Source organism: Tympanuchus pallidicinctus, unplaced genomic scaffold, assembly GCF_026119805.1.
Source record: "Tympanuchus pallidicinctus isolate F22 unplaced genomic scaffold, pur_lepc_1.0 scaffold38, whole genome shotgun sequence".
NCBI lineage: Eukaryota > Metazoa > Chordata > Aves > Galliformes > Phasianidae > Tympanuchus > Tympanuchus pallidicinctus.
This window is the reverse complement of record NW_026294756.1, coordinates 757,986-772,461: the sequence shown is the minus strand read 5'-3', so window position 1 is coordinate 772,461 and position 14,476 is coordinate 757,986. Positions and strand designations below refer to the sequence as shown.

Sequence of the window (14,476 nt, the reverse complement as noted above, 5' to 3'; positions counted from 1 at the left end):
CACGTGATTTCCTCGGAACTGAACATTCCCCTTGTGCCACAACAGTCCTTTGCTATCACATAACAGCACCCACCCTCAAAAACTGGGCCTTAAATCCCAAAGGAAAGGAGAAGGAAGGTGTTCTGACACCACACGTTGGTGCTGCTGATCCCAGTGCTGCATTCCAGGTGCCTTTCCTCAAGACGTGTGCTCTGCTCCCCCACTGTTAGTTCTGCTTCTTGTTTCTTTTTGAAAACTGGGAAAATCTCTGAGAGCTCTGCTGGGCTGCTCCATTATTTTGTATGGTGCAGTTCTGGTGGATTTATGTTGACACTCAACGATTTTCATGTTGAAATGATTTTGTTTGAACAGTCAGAGTTTCAAAGAGAAGCCATTGGAGTTGCTTTCCCCAGTGCGTGTCTGTGCAGGGAGGTGATGCTGCTGCAGCTCTGATTGCCTGTCATCGTGCTGTGCTGCACTTGGGATGCATTGTGGCTGAGCAGCATCTCGTAGGTGAAGCAGTGCAGAGCCTTCCTGCCATCTCTGAGTCCCCTGGATTAAGGGGCAAAACGAGTGGGAAAGGAGAAGACGGTGAGTTTTGGAGTTGACTTCTCACCCGTTTCCTTTCCTCGCAGGCATGCACAGGTCGTGTTGATGGCGGCCGTTCAGCAGCTGCTGGTGGCTGCGTGGTGCTGCTGGGCTCTGCCTTGTCCATCTGTGCACCCAGCCATCACCCTCCTGCAGCCCTTCGCTCCCAGCTCCACGAGGCTCCGCTCCCCTCAACTCCGTGGCGTTTTTCCCCGAGGGAGAGGAAGGCAGCGCTCATTCTGTGCACATTTCCACCCTGCTCACTTTCTCATGTCTCACTGACTTCTCGTTGCCGTTCGGTTTTTCACTTCTGCAGCGAAGTCCTTGCTTTGTCGGGGCGTTTTGCGTTCAGAGAACACTGCCTGTAACGCCAGGTGATTGCAATGCTCTGACAGTGGTCCGGAGCTTCATCTCGAGAAGCTGCAGTGCGAAGGCCTGCTGCTGCACGCAGTGGGAGCAGCACAAGGGATCGGTGCAGGTAACAGCGCTGCGCAGCCCGCTGTTCTGCCGATGGAGGAGTTCACTGTGCACCTGCTGAGGCCGTGGTGGCACAGCTCTGCACAGCACTGTGCTGGGAGCTGGCTGTGCTCCTGGGAGCTGCTCCCCTTCCGAGTGGCAGCACGCCCTGCTGGTCCAGCGCTCGCACGTCGTGTAGGGTTACGTAACTGAATTGTCAGCCTTTTGCTAAAAATAAAAAACGGAGCAGAAAAGCTATTTTTGTCTTGCTTAATGAGGGCATCTCCGCTTTTATTTCGTCTTCCTGAGGTATTTCAATAGCAGGAGGGGGTTATGGCTTAGGGGTGATTTTGGTGTAGTGGACATTCCTACTCTGGGGTCGTGCCCATCGAGCAGCTTGTGGTGCTCTGCTCTGAGCAGTGCTTTCTTTAAAGCACACTGCTAGGAAGTAACGACCGCCGGGACAACAGTCAGACCTCGAGTGAACGTAAATATATCCTAAAAGCCAGGGGTTTTCTATCAGGCAGTCAATGGATTCATGTGGAGGTCCCCTCCGAAGCGTTGTGCGCAGCTCTGGGCCGCACACATGCCTTTCTCCTGCTGAAAGCCTTTCAGAACAGAAGGGCGGTGCTTTCGGAGCTGCCATGGGATCTGGTTTTGTTTTTAAAAGCAGTGCAAATCAGGTTTGGTTCATATTGTAGCTCGGCTTGGCTCCCTGCCCGGTGATAGAGCAGAACTCTGAGGAACAGCCACTATTTTAAGGCGTGAGTTGTGCTGTATCCTGTTTTTCCTTGCGACTCGGTTGTGACTGTGAAGTCTCAAACAGTAAACCTTTGTTCCCCAGCAATAGCAGAGTGTTTCTTAAACATGGAGTGACAGCCCGCGTGCTAAATTTAATTGTTATCATTACTCAGATGCTGCAGGATTTGCTGGTGGGGGTTCTTTGCCCACAGCCCCCAGGACTCCCAGTGCTGCATGCTGGCTCATTTGATGGAGGCAGCTACGTGCAGCTGATGTGTAAGAAAGTTCTGCTGGCACAAAACACAGAAATGGCAAATAAAAACAGAAGTTCGGTGCTGAATGCTGCCTTCCTCCCTCCCCCCAGCTCTTCTTTCTTCCTGCAGCAGTGAAGCGTTCCGTTTTGGTCTCTTTGGGTTTACAGGAAGAAGGGTTTTTGGCCTGGAGCGTGATGTGGACTCGGGGTGGTTTATAAATAGTAATTGTATACGAGGAGGTGAGATCTTTTCGCTTTCACACGAACTCTAGAAGACACCTGGGGATGGGGGTCTGGGGATGGGTGTAATTTTTATAGCCCCGTTTCCTCCAAGCTGTAGAGCTGAGGCAATCTGGGGAGTTGGTTTCAGCCCGTGAAGGAGAATCTAATGGTGCCTTGGAATTTGTAGATGACTCATAACAGGACAAAACAATCCAGTTAAGTGATTTGAGGTCTTAAATAATCTCTTCAACAGGAAGGTGAAGAAAACATCATGAACTCATGAGTAATAATTGGCTCTCTTGGAGTGCTAAAAGTGCAGCGATTGCTCGTTGGCAGGGACTCAAGCGATCCCTGCTTAAGCTTTGCTGATCAGTATATATTTCATCTCTTATGAATGAAATTTATTTAACTGGATTATAATGCTTTTAGCTAGGGTTACCAGTTGGGAGAAGTTTGTTTCAGGTTGGTGTGCAGTAGTGATGCTGTGCACCGTGGGGCTGCGTGGGCTCTGCGCTGTGCAGCATTGCCTTCTCCCCACTCTGTGCTCTGCAGTGCGGCTCTGTGCCCGAGTTGGGTTCGAGGGAGAGCCCCCAGCAGCACCACGCTGTGCCCAGGGCACACAGTCCTACCTGCAGCTCTTGGCTCTGTGGGTGCAATGACTGCAAAGGTGAAATGACTTCAGGTGGTCCCCGAGCGGCTCACGTTGTTACAGACAGGAGGAGTAAGAACTTCTCATCTCCTTTCTCCTTTCCAAAGCACGGAATCATTCAGTACAGCCTGAGTGTGCAGAGGCTTATCTGCAGACAGAAGGAACCCATGCTGGTGCTCCTGTGGAAGAGAGCTCGTGCTTACTGTAAGCAGCTGGAATTGCAGCCTTGTGTACCAGGAAATCTTTCAGCTTAATCAGGTACTTAAAATCAGAAGTTAGCCAGCTTGCTGACCCCTATCCTCTGACTGGATGCTTTCATTCATGCAGAAATCCGCTTCTGCTTTCCAGTTTGATTTATGGGGAGCACTTCTGGGGGCTCTGTGAGGTGGAGGGGCAGAGTTCTGCCTCCCCTCCCGTGCTGTGAATCCCTTTGGTTCTGGTGCTCGAATGTCACATCCCGTTGTTAATTTCTAAAGCCTCTATGAAAGGAAAACCAGAAAACCATCAGTCCTTGGATGTGTGTTGGTGAAGCACAGCCGTCCGAAAGGCAGTGCGGTGCCGAGGCTGCTCTGCTCTGCAGGGTTTGTTGTGGAGCCCTGCGGTGTGGCTGAGATGCAGCTCTTGTGCTCCTGTGGCTGCTGAATTCCAGTGCATTGCAACAGATCTCGGTTCTTAAAAAAAAAACAAACAAAAAACCAGCAAATATCTTTTGCTTGAATTTGTATCATTGGCTACGCTTGGACTGGCCTGCAGGGCTGTTTGCGTTGTTGGTGTCCCAAAACGTCAGTGTGATAATGGAACAAATACTTGCAAGCGACTTAAGTGACAGTTAGAGTGATGGAGGAGTAAACAATGATGTAGCAGTTCTAGAAGCCTGGGTTCAGATCCGGTTCATAGCACACGTCTGGATTTTCTCGTGGTGATTTTCAGTTAGTTTGTAGTAGACGTTTGGCTTCCTGTTTTGGCTTGGTAGTGCTCTTCTCCGCAGTGTCTGTTGCACCAGGACGGTAACAGCGCCGGGAGGCCAAAGGAGATTGGCAGCAGCAACAAGGGAAACTTTCTCTCCGCTTGTCCGCACTTGTCTGTTCCCAGCCAGTGTTAAAATCTTTGCTTTCATGACAAGAAAAACACACTAAAACTCAAAAAACCCGTTGCAAAATGTTGTGTTATAATGATGGAATATTTTAAGTCCCAAGTGGCCCAGACAGAGCAGCTGCTATCACTGCGGATTATACCTTTCCTCTGCACTTCAGACTTCATTTCCTTTACCAGTCTTCCTGGGAGGAACAGCTGTGCGTTTGGATCCTCTGCTGCTGTTGGATCGGTACTTGAAACTGCAGGAAATAAGTTGCTTTCAAAAGCTGGCTCGCTGCAGCTTCTTCCTGATTGTGACAGCCCAGAGGAGAAAGAATTGCGAGGGATTCTCTTCTTCGTTAACAAACTCATCTGTGAATCCTGTCTCCATCAGCCAGGAGGGGCGGTGAGGAAGCTGGCCGTGCTTTTTCCATCAGTGCAGGTTTGCTTTTCGTGGCTGCCGCCAATGGTTGATTATTCAGGAGTAACAGAACAAAGTCCCCTGCTTAGGTGTGCTCTGCTTTTGGATGCAGTTAATGAGACACGGCCAAGAGTTTTCCCTTCCTCAGCATAGCAGGCTTCTCTCCTATGGATTGTTGAATCCGTATTTGATTAAGTAAATTCCAGACGACTTTCCTGAAGGGGCAGCTTTAATAGATGAGCTGTTACCCCAAGGAGGCGGTGGATCCCCATCCCTGCAGGCATTCAGGGCCAGGCTGGATGTGGCTCTGGGCAGCCTGGGCTGCTGGTTGGTGACCTGCACACAGCAGGGGGTTGGAACCAGGAGAGCATCGTGCTCCTTTGCAACCCAGGCCATCCTGTGAATCCATGATCCCAATGTGTGTGAACTTCAGAAATCAAACAGCAAACGTTTCAAGAATTCAGTTCATGGTACAAATACAGAACATCAGCAGAAAATGGTGAACGTGAGGGAGGAGCTGAGCCCTGCTGGGGGCCGCAGCACTCAGGGATCTGCTGGGCAGTTCCAGCAAGGCAGAGACAGACATAAAGAACTTCGTGTGGTGGCTGCATGGCTAATTGGGTGATTTCTGATGGCTGTATTCCCACCAAGTCCAAATGCAGTAACTGCGAGTCATTAAGTGGACGTTAACTGATCTTTCTTTTTAAGACTGTTTGCTTTTCTTATCAACATGAGGATTGTGAATGGCAAGAAATCTCCCTTTGAAGAAAATGCTTCCACTGGGATTCCACCGCGGTGCTGACTTGTCTGGAGGGTTTGTTTAACTTCATGTTGGATTTCACGCTGGAGAAAGAAGCCAGATTGGGAGTTCTGGAGTCTCTCCCTTCTGCTGTCTTGCAGGGCAGGAGGAAGTTTCTCTCTGTGCCTTGGAAAGGCCCTGATCTCCTTCCTGCAGCCCTGGGAGCAGCAGGCTGACAAGCCTTGTGCAGGTCGGAGCAGCACAGTTTACCCTTAAGATGGTCATTAAAGCTTTGAGTTAATCCTTTAAATGTAACTTAATTTCCAATTCAGACACAGTAACGCATTTGTAAGTTGCACCTGCACTTGTTTTCTGCTTATTGGCCTTGGCAGATACAGAGAACACCTTTAAAGTGGGAAGCTGAAATTGGTAAGAAAGTTTCGAATGGAAACTGCAAACCAGCAGCAGAGCAGTTATCGTGAGATCTGACTTCCTGTACTCAGCAGATAGCGTTATTTTTTTGGTCGAAAGGACACCCCACCCTTTTACTGCCCTTATGGGAGTCAAAGCTGTGTATGAAAAGGGGCATTTTGCAGGACGTTTGCTTCTCTGCGTTCTAGGGTCAGATCTGCCCTTGGTGACAGCTGAGTTCTGCGCTCAGCTTTGCCGTGTGCCCCAAATTTTATTTATATTTTTCAAGGGGAGGGGATTTCGAGAAGGCGATGTGCTGCGTTGTAATAAATGCTCCCCTTGATTCCCACCTGCATATTTTTGGACGCTCAGAAAGGCGGTAGGAAAACTGGATGCGCTGTTGGGGTTGTGTTTCCCTCCTTTTTGTCCTTCTCCCCGTGTAACTGAAGGCTCTGTGCACACACAGCTGCATGCACAGCAAACTGCAGCCCAGCCTCATTGGAAGCACTGAGGTATTTTGTATCAATGCATTCCCATAGCAGCCAATTTCTGGAAGAGCACTGCTAACGTTGCTTGCAGGTTCCTGCTTGCTGCATGGAAAGCAGGCTGTCCCTTCCCTCTTGGCTGCCAAGATGCTGCCATGCAGGCGGTAACCCCAGCTGCAGGGATTACGTGTTGGCTGTAATAGAACTACAGATCTATGGAGCCAGGGGTGAACCAGTGCTTTTATTTAGGGAACGCGTACAGCTATGCTAAAAAACTGCATGCACGGAAATGTTTTGGTGACAAAATAGCTCCAAATTGGTTTCTGGCTTAAAGCCTTTCGAAGTACAGGAAGAGAAATGCTGGCAGAGGGAAATGAGAGCTCTGGTCAGGGTCTGTCCGACGGGAGGCGTTCCTCTGGAGCAGCCATGCTCAGCAGAAATGAGGTGCTGTGACCAAGGATGGCTTTTTCCTTTGCCCTCCAGCTGCCTCAGGCCAGAGCTGGTGCTGTTCTGCTGCCAGCAGCTCTTACCTTGGGCACGGAGCACAGGGATGGCAATGCTGCAGTGCAGCTCGCTGAGTTCTTGTGGCTCAGGGGATGAATGCAGGAGGTGAGCACTGAAGAAGCAAACAGAGCCTGCAGTGTTACAGGGTAGCAGTAAAGTTCTGGCACGGAGCTCCAAAAGCGTTTATTGAAGGGAGCACTGGTGAATGGCACATGGAGCTGCATAACCAGGTCGATTCTGAGGTCTGCTGTAATTCTTCATCTCCCGTGTTTCCTCGTTTCCATGTTTAAGTGTAGTTGGAAGACAAATGGTGGTGACCTCCCCGTTACGTTGTGCTGCGTACCTGCTGGGGACGTGAAGCAACCCCCCAGCCCAGCATGCCTTTATGAGGCTCCTTCGGAGAGACCAGCACCTGTTGAAGCACTTACTTCACGTTTGGCACCAATCCCAAGCGAGCCTTTTTGCAGCAACAAAACCATATGGACAGAGCAGGCAAAAAGCACAGCTCGTCCCAACGCTGCGCATCGCAGCTCTGCGCCAGAGGCTGGAACAGCGTGGTGCTCCTCTGCTCTGCTGTGTGTGTGTTGTAACGGTGTGCCAGGGATGGAAGCGCGGGGTGGGGGGGTCCGGGTGGTGCTTTGTGGCTGGGATCTCTGAGCTGTCTGATTCAGGTGTTCTGTTTGGACCCAGAAGTGCTGGCACGCCATCAGCACGGGTCCTTTGGCTCCTCCCTGTACGTCGCCAGCAGCTCTGCTCAGCCCCACTCCCACCACCGCTGCTGAGCACAGGGCTCTGCTTTGACCTCACTGCCAACACGAGCAGCGTGGCTCTGCCTCACCGTGCTGGAAACAACTCTGCTCCACCTCAGAGGCAGAATGGTGAAGCTGTAGTGCCGTTTCCTTTGCTTTAAGAAAGGGTAAAGAAACAAAGCACGCATATCAACATCCAGTTTGGGTGATGCCCTTTGTTTTCTAGTACTTTTCCAAACTTTGCTCTTCAAAATTCTGGCATTGAGAGGCAAAGGCTGTAAGACCTCTTTGAGTGGAACTAAACCAGATTTGTTGATGTACACACTACGGTGCCTTGGCAACCACGCTGCACCTAGTCCAAGAGCTGAACGTTCAGGCTTTAAACAATTCTTTGCTACCCATCAAGGAATGTTCTTGCATCTCAGAGTGCAGAAGCAGCCAGCTGACAGCCAGTGAGGAACAACACAGCTGATAAAATCCGTGCTGCTCTGGATTGGGAGGAGAGGCACCCTATGGAGGCACAGTGCTGAGCTGCAGCTCCTCGCCTTGGAAGGTGCCTCCTGGGGGTGGGAGTGCTGTGTTCAGATGGCTGCAAGCTGAGCTGCATTGCTGTAAAGCAGAGCTTCGGTGGCTTCATTTTTCTGTCTCTTTTTGTCTCGAAAACCTGTGTCACTGCCCTGTCCTGGGCCAGGCAACAAGAACACTTGCCTGGTGGTGGGAAGCAAGCATCTCCGTTACCTAGATTGCTACTGAATGTGTTTGGTTAAAGCACACACTGATCTGACTGCCTCACACGTCGGCTGTGCGTGTGCCCAGCTGGTTGGGTTTGGTGTTAGGCTGATACAGGTCCTTTACTCCTGCTTTGCAGTGCAGCAGGTGGCAGAAGGACCGTGTGCTTCCATGTCCTTTGTGGGAAATGGAATGCGATTGCTGAGTGCACAGCAGGGCCTGGGTGCTGTCACAAAGGCTCTGTGTGGCGGAGGAGTGGTGTCCACACTGCTGCAGGTGGTGATCAGTGAGACGGGGAAGAACTGAATTAATTAAAACAGCTGAAAAGCAACGGTGTTACCCTTACACTTTCCTCCTTGTTTTCTTTTAGTTACAGCTGCAGAAAACCCAATATTTGCAACTAGGACAGAGTCGTGGCCAGTACTACGGTGGGTCCCTGCCAAATGTGAATCAGATTGGAAACAGTGCCATGGATCTGCCCTTCCAGGTGAGTTTCATTGGGGTGCTTCTGGACTATGTTATGAGCTTTGTCAGTAGCTGCTGGTTCAGAGCACAGCACCGTGGCCCCACCATGCAGCAATGCTGTAAAAATTGTTGCTTTTTTATTTTTATTTTTTGGATGGAGGATGGTTGTGTATGGGATGAGTGGATGGAGCTGGTGATGTTTGTTCTGCTGTCCTTGGTTTTGTTGTGTTTGTGTCAAGAGCAGGGAGGCACAATGCAGTTTCAGCAGCAGTCAGCGGTGACTTTTTCTGTTGTTGCGTGGTACCAAATTCACAGTGAGATCTGCAGAGGTGCAGCAGACTTGAAACAGAAGTAGAAGGGGATAATGGGAGGTGATGTGGCAAGGGTTGATAGAAGGAAGTGCTGAGGAATGCAGCCCAGGGCAGTGAGCATGTTGCGTGGGAACAACGTGTGGGATTTTAGGGGGAGGAAGAGGGAGAATGGGGCAAAACAGATTTGAGAACTGTCAGATCGCTCTGGGCTGGCAGTGAGCAGAGGGGTGTAGCAGCTGCTGCTGTGACACTGGGAGCAGGAGCTCAGGCTTTGTACAAAGTTCTGCTGTGTATGTTAGAAGGTGTGCAGTGCATAGGATTAGACACTGGGACTTCTGGGACTCCTGATTTCTGTTTTGGTTGGCTTAGGGTGCTCAAGGTAACCAAAACGTGTGCATTAGCTCACCTTGTTTGAGCAGTAGCACTTTTTATCTTGCCAGGATGCGGTGAGAAATAAATGTGGTAGGTTGTGGTTTTCTGATCAAGGCTGGCTTAATGAGAAGTCATTGCTTTTCTGAAGTCCTTGTGGGCAGCTGAACTCAGGGATGTTCTTAAGAGCTTAAATCTCATACAAGAGGAGAGGCAAGCAGCCACTTCCATGTAGTGGCCTGCAGGGAGTGCAGCTCCTGAGGTGGCAAACCCTGCAGTCTGCGGTGTTGCTCACAGGCATCTGGCCTTAAGGCCCCCAGGTTTGGTCAGCATCGTGCTGAGGAGGCTCAGGGTTGTAGGTTCCTTTCAGCAGAGTTTCAGCATAGTTGTCCTTGCTGGCTGTTGTGGGACAGCTGTTACATTGGGTCATTCCATTCTGAAGCTAGCAGAGTTCTCCTAAGGAAGCATTCGGGCGTTTGTGAGTGATGAGAGAGGAGGATGCAGAAACAGATTTAAACTCCGGGTTTTTAATGTGATTTTTGCATCAATAAAATTGGGCACTGTTAGGCGAGCAGCATGGCGTTGTTTGATCACCGCTGGGCGCTTCCCAGACTTTTCAGTTTTAAGCTGAGGTGCCATGAGATTTGCAGGGATCCCTGTGCAGCGTGTGGGGCAGGGGCAGCTGCTGCACTGCACAGCGGTGTCTGAGCATCTTGGTTCTTTGCATTGCAGCACAACGGAGCTCTGGCAGAAACCTTTGGAGCAGTTCCCGTCTCTTTGGTAAACAAGTATTTAGGTTTGTGCAGATACGTATTTAGCACTGGTGTTCTGTTTGCCCAGGTAGATACGTATTTGAGCACACGTTACACTTTTCCTGGTATGCACAGTATTTATTTGATTCACCGGCTGGGAAGGAGTTCTGGTCTGTCACATAAATACGGGTGTTGCCATGCATCCCGGTTTGGAACATGCATAACAATTCCTGTTGCAGCCTCTCTGGACTCGCTGTGGGCTGTCATGTGATTCCTTATGATTTATGGGGGATTCATTTGGTGCAGACGGTGGCTCCTTGGCACTGTCTTGGCCTGATTTAAGCAATCTCTGAGCATGTGCACTCAGCCTGCATGTTGAACTCCGTTGGGAAGGGCAGAATGATCCCCACGTGCTGCTTGTCGCCCAGGGCGGGTGCTGGGGGCTGCTCCTCGCTTCCCCCTCTTCCGCCTCACTGCTTTTGATTTCTTCAGTCGATGCCTCAGTAAATCTTAAAGGGACACTGTTGCTGTAGAGCTCTGAGCTTTTTCCTTCCTGTCTGTATTTGGGCTTTTTCCTCATGTTTTGCAGAGTTGTGGTTCTGATCTCAAACCGTGGAGAACATTTGAGGGAAGAGAAGCAGTTCCAGGTGTACCTTTCCCAAGGATCTGTTTTTTGTCATCTTTCCCATTTTTCTCAAGCAAGTTAGGGATTGACTTGGGATTTTTGTGCCTGCAAAGCCAGAGAGCAGCATCGCCCCGAAGTTCCTCGCCAGGTGTGGCAGGGACACTCCTTGCTTCCTTGTGCCAAGGCTGCACTCAGATGAGATTTTTGTTGTACTTTTATGTGTGAGTGGTGTCATAAAACTTGAGGAAAAGCTGCCTTGCGTGCAGCTTTGTGTGCCAGTGCGTGCTGGCTTCCTTTGAAGGTGCAGGTGAGTCTGGCAATGCAGTGCTGCAGGCCGGCTTCTCTTTTGGTTCACTTTGCATTTGAGATCACTGGCGCTGGGAAGTGCTTCTCCTGTTGGCTTTGCGCTGACCTGCAGGCTTCACAGCCTTCAAGGGGTCAGTTCTGCATGGCGCCAGCTAGACAGAACTGGAGCATTGCTTAGCACCTTCAGCAGATTGAAGCAATGACTTGAAATTGAGATGCTCTGCCTTGAGATTTCTGAGTATTGGTGCAAGGATGCCGTGCTCGTTAAGGAGCTGCAGCAGATCTGTGCTCTGCAGTCAGGAGTGTGTTACAGGGCACTGTGCTCTGCTGATGCTGACTGGGATGTTCTGCTGCACGCAGCGTTGGCCCTTGGGCAGGATACAGCATGGACTCTGCATCCATGGACACTGATACAGGCTGGGTATGTCCAGAGGGGAGCAAAGTGGTTGCTGCTGAAAAGAAAAGAGTTAAAAATAGTAGGACGGCGCTTGAAGGAGTTACTGCAAACAGAACGGTTCAAAACAAACACAAAACAAATTTCTTTTTAGATCTCAGCAGCCTCAGCTGGGCGCTTTGAAGTGAAATAAGGTGAGCGTGGAAGGCAGGGGGCTGCATGGCTCAGCAGGCAGGGCAGCGAGTTTGTGCAGTACCTGCATGGAGGAGGAAGTTTTGGATTTCCAGGCAGGTGGTGTTGGACTCAGCAAAGCTGATGGCACTGGCAGGGAGGGGAGGGCTGTGCGGCCCCAGAGCTGCATCTGCTGCTGGTGGGGTGGGAGCAGAGGTCGGTGCTGCCTTCCCCCCGCCCTGCGCACACAGACTGCAGAGGGCTTTTGAAGTGAGAGCTGTCAGCTCAGCGTGGGAATTCATCTTCCCTGCCCTCCCTGGGGCACCTCAGTCCTGGGATGGGCTGCTGACAAGCAGGCGCTCTGTGGGACGGAGGCGCTGATAAGATTGAGAGGGAATGCATCCAGCTCTGTTCACTGTGCAACCCGAATGAAATAAAAGCCTCTCCTGAGATGCCGAGCGCAGGAGCTTTTTCCAGACAGAGGAGGAAGGAAACTGCTTTTTTTTTTTTTGTGTCTTTTTTTCCTTAATGTTGTCAGTGTCCCCTTAAAATCATCATGCCGAAAGGAGAGGTGAGAGGAAGGCTTGAGAGTGTTAGGATCTCTGCGCATCCTCGTCCTGCATCTTCTCCTGCCCGTGTTCTTCCAGCTCTGGATGTCAGCATGTTCCTTCTGGATGCATGCTGCATGCTGCACCCAGGAATGCACGCAGCAGCAGGCAGCTGCTGTCGCTGCCACTTCGGCTGTTGTAGAGATGCAAAGGTTGGAGAGCAGCGCTGATGGATGCGAGGGCAGAGCCCACAGTCTGCCTCTGCTCACCTCTGATCTCTGGGAGATGGCCCTGGTAATTGCTTCCCACGGCTATAGTGAAAGTGGAGAAAAAAACGTAGGTGCCAACATTTATCCATATCTTTCCTGGGTTTTATTGCTTAAAATGGTAGAACCTCTAGCACGACATAAACAAACTCTGGGCAGATGGCTCGTGTGTGTGTTTTTCTGCTTATGACCCCGCTCATCTCTCTCAGACTCCTTTTCAGTCATCCGGGCTGGACACGAGCAGAACAACTCGGCACCACGGTTTGGTGGATCGAGTTTATCGGGACCGGAACCGGCTGGGATCGCCGCACCGCCGCCCGCTGTCAGTGGACAAACACGGCAGGCAAATATCCTTTGCTCTGTGAGCCGGGCAGGGAGAGCCTCCCTTCCCACCGGGTCACCTGTTGGAGCTGTTGGAGTTCTCTTCTTCCTCCTCTCCTCACCTGTCAGCACAGTTGCTCCCCGTCTCCGTGCCGTTGCTGCCACCTGCTTTCCTGAGCCGTGATCTGCTCTGCAAACTCCTGAGTGCCCTGCAGCCGTTCCTCGGCGCTCACGGAGCTGGAAGGGACTGAGCTCCTTTGATGGGAAACACAAAGCGGTTCTTGTGAAGCCGAGTTTCCCTTCAAAACTGGGCAGATCCAAACCAGAATAATGCTCTGCAGCTCAGTGTGCCTTTTATGACCGGCTGATTCACCCGTTTAACATCTCGGCGCTGTTTCTTTTTGCTGGTCGTGAAGATGAATTGGCTTTTTATTGCTCACTGGCTTCAAATTGGCCATGGTCACACTGGTTCGATGGGGCCGGGGGGGGTAAGCAGGACGGGAGGGCTGCTGCTTTCTCGTTAGATGCTCAGAAGGGGGAAAGGGAGGTGATTGTCCTATTGCTTAAATATTCCAACGAGCAAAATAGTATTTCTGTTTCCAGCGTTCTTAAAGTCCATATGTCCCCCATTGGGGTCTGCTTGGCATGTCTCCTGTGAGCTTAGTGCTTCGACAGGGGAATTGGAGCTCCTCCTTAGGAGTGGATTTCGTACCCAGGCGTTCTTGCCCTTAACTGCCTCCTCACGTGGACAGCTGTCCGTACGGCACTGTGTATCTGTCACCTCCGTCCGACACGAGCTGGAGAAGGTTGGTACGCAGCAGAGCGCAGGGCTGCGGGGTTTGCAGAGCTCTGATGTGCAGCACGGCCTCACCGCCCTCTGCTGCTGCTGGCCGTGAGAGCTGCCATCAGTGGCGGGGTGTGGAGCCCCATTTCTTTTTTCCTGTCGTTATTCACTGAGATGAGCGGCCTTTAAGACTGAGGTGTGAGGTGCTGTGATCTTTTTAAAGGTGTTGAAGGAAGGCTTTCCTTTAAAGTTTGGCGTAACCAGAGGATGTGTAAGAAGCTTTGGGCCTGAGCCGTTATTTGATCGTGCTCCACCTCAACAAAGCTTATCAAATTATTTTCTAGCTGTGGCTTTTCCTGTATCCCTCTCAATCCCGTTATTGGAACAATTACTTCTCAACCTTGAACTAATTATTTCTGTAAATTGATTGCTTCACAAAGAAATGATGTCTGGTATTTACCGAAAATAGATTTTGTTTTTGAACAAGATTTCCCTGAGTTGGCTGCATTTATCTGAGATGGAGCTTTATTCACTTAGAGGAGCTGATGATCAATTTTTCCTTTTTTCTGCCTTCCCCTCAGGACAAATTCAGACTCTGCCTTGCACCAGAGCACGATGACTCCAGCGCAACAGGAATCTTTTTCAGGAGGGTCGCAGGACATGCAGCAGAAAAGAGGTCAGTAGGATATGGGTCCTAATTTGTCAGTGTTACACTGATGACTTCAAAGGAGTTTCTCACAGTTGACTTCATTCAATACTACTATGAGAAATGAAATTCTGGAAATTGATCATGCATTGAAATATTAAAGGCTGCTGAACTTTTTTTTTCTGGCAAAGTAAGCTGATGTGAAGAGCTGCAAATCCATCATAAAAGCCTCGAGGGTTTGAGTGTAATTCTTCACGTGCAGTTGCTCAGCAGGATGCATTGGCTGCTCTGACAGAACTTCAGTCCTGCAGTGTGTGCACACTGTCAGAAGCAGCACCAGATCACCTGGGCTGTTGTCCTGGAGCCCTGCTTCCTTGGGGTGGCAGGCAGTGTTTCCCTCTTATGTAAGCATGGTGCCATGGGGGGAATGAAGGAACTGTCACAGAGTGGCAAGGTTTCGAGTCTGTGAGCAGTGCTGTGAGAGGCCCTGCTTCCCAACGGCTCTCTGATGGTACCTC

At 50.6% G+C, this 14,476-nt stretch overlaps 1 protein-coding gene across 3 annotated transcripts in view; it reads left to right on the top strand.

The window, feature by feature from the left end:
• The window catches only part of CRTC1 (CREB regulated transcription coactivator 1), a 38,765-nt gene that overhangs the window by 5,134 nt on the left and 19,155 nt on the right, over positions 1 to 14,476 (top strand). For 2 of the 3 annotated variants that reach the window (XM_052699698.1, XM_052699701.1), the window contains exons 2-6: positions 8,371 to 8,487; positions 9,878 to 9,925; positions 12,417 to 12,554; positions 13,273 to 13,334; positions 13,894 to 13,988. In XM_052699698.1, coding sequence (XP_052555658.1) covers positions 8,371 to 8,487; positions 9,878 to 9,925; positions 12,417 to 12,554; positions 13,273 to 13,334; positions 13,894 to 13,988 — 460 coding nt within the window. The remainder of the gene's footprint in view (positions 1 to 8,370; positions 8,488 to 9,877; positions 9,926 to 12,416; positions 12,555 to 13,272; positions 13,335 to 13,893; positions 13,989 to 14,476) is intronic. The other variant, XM_052699699.1, reaches the window with a different exon arrangement.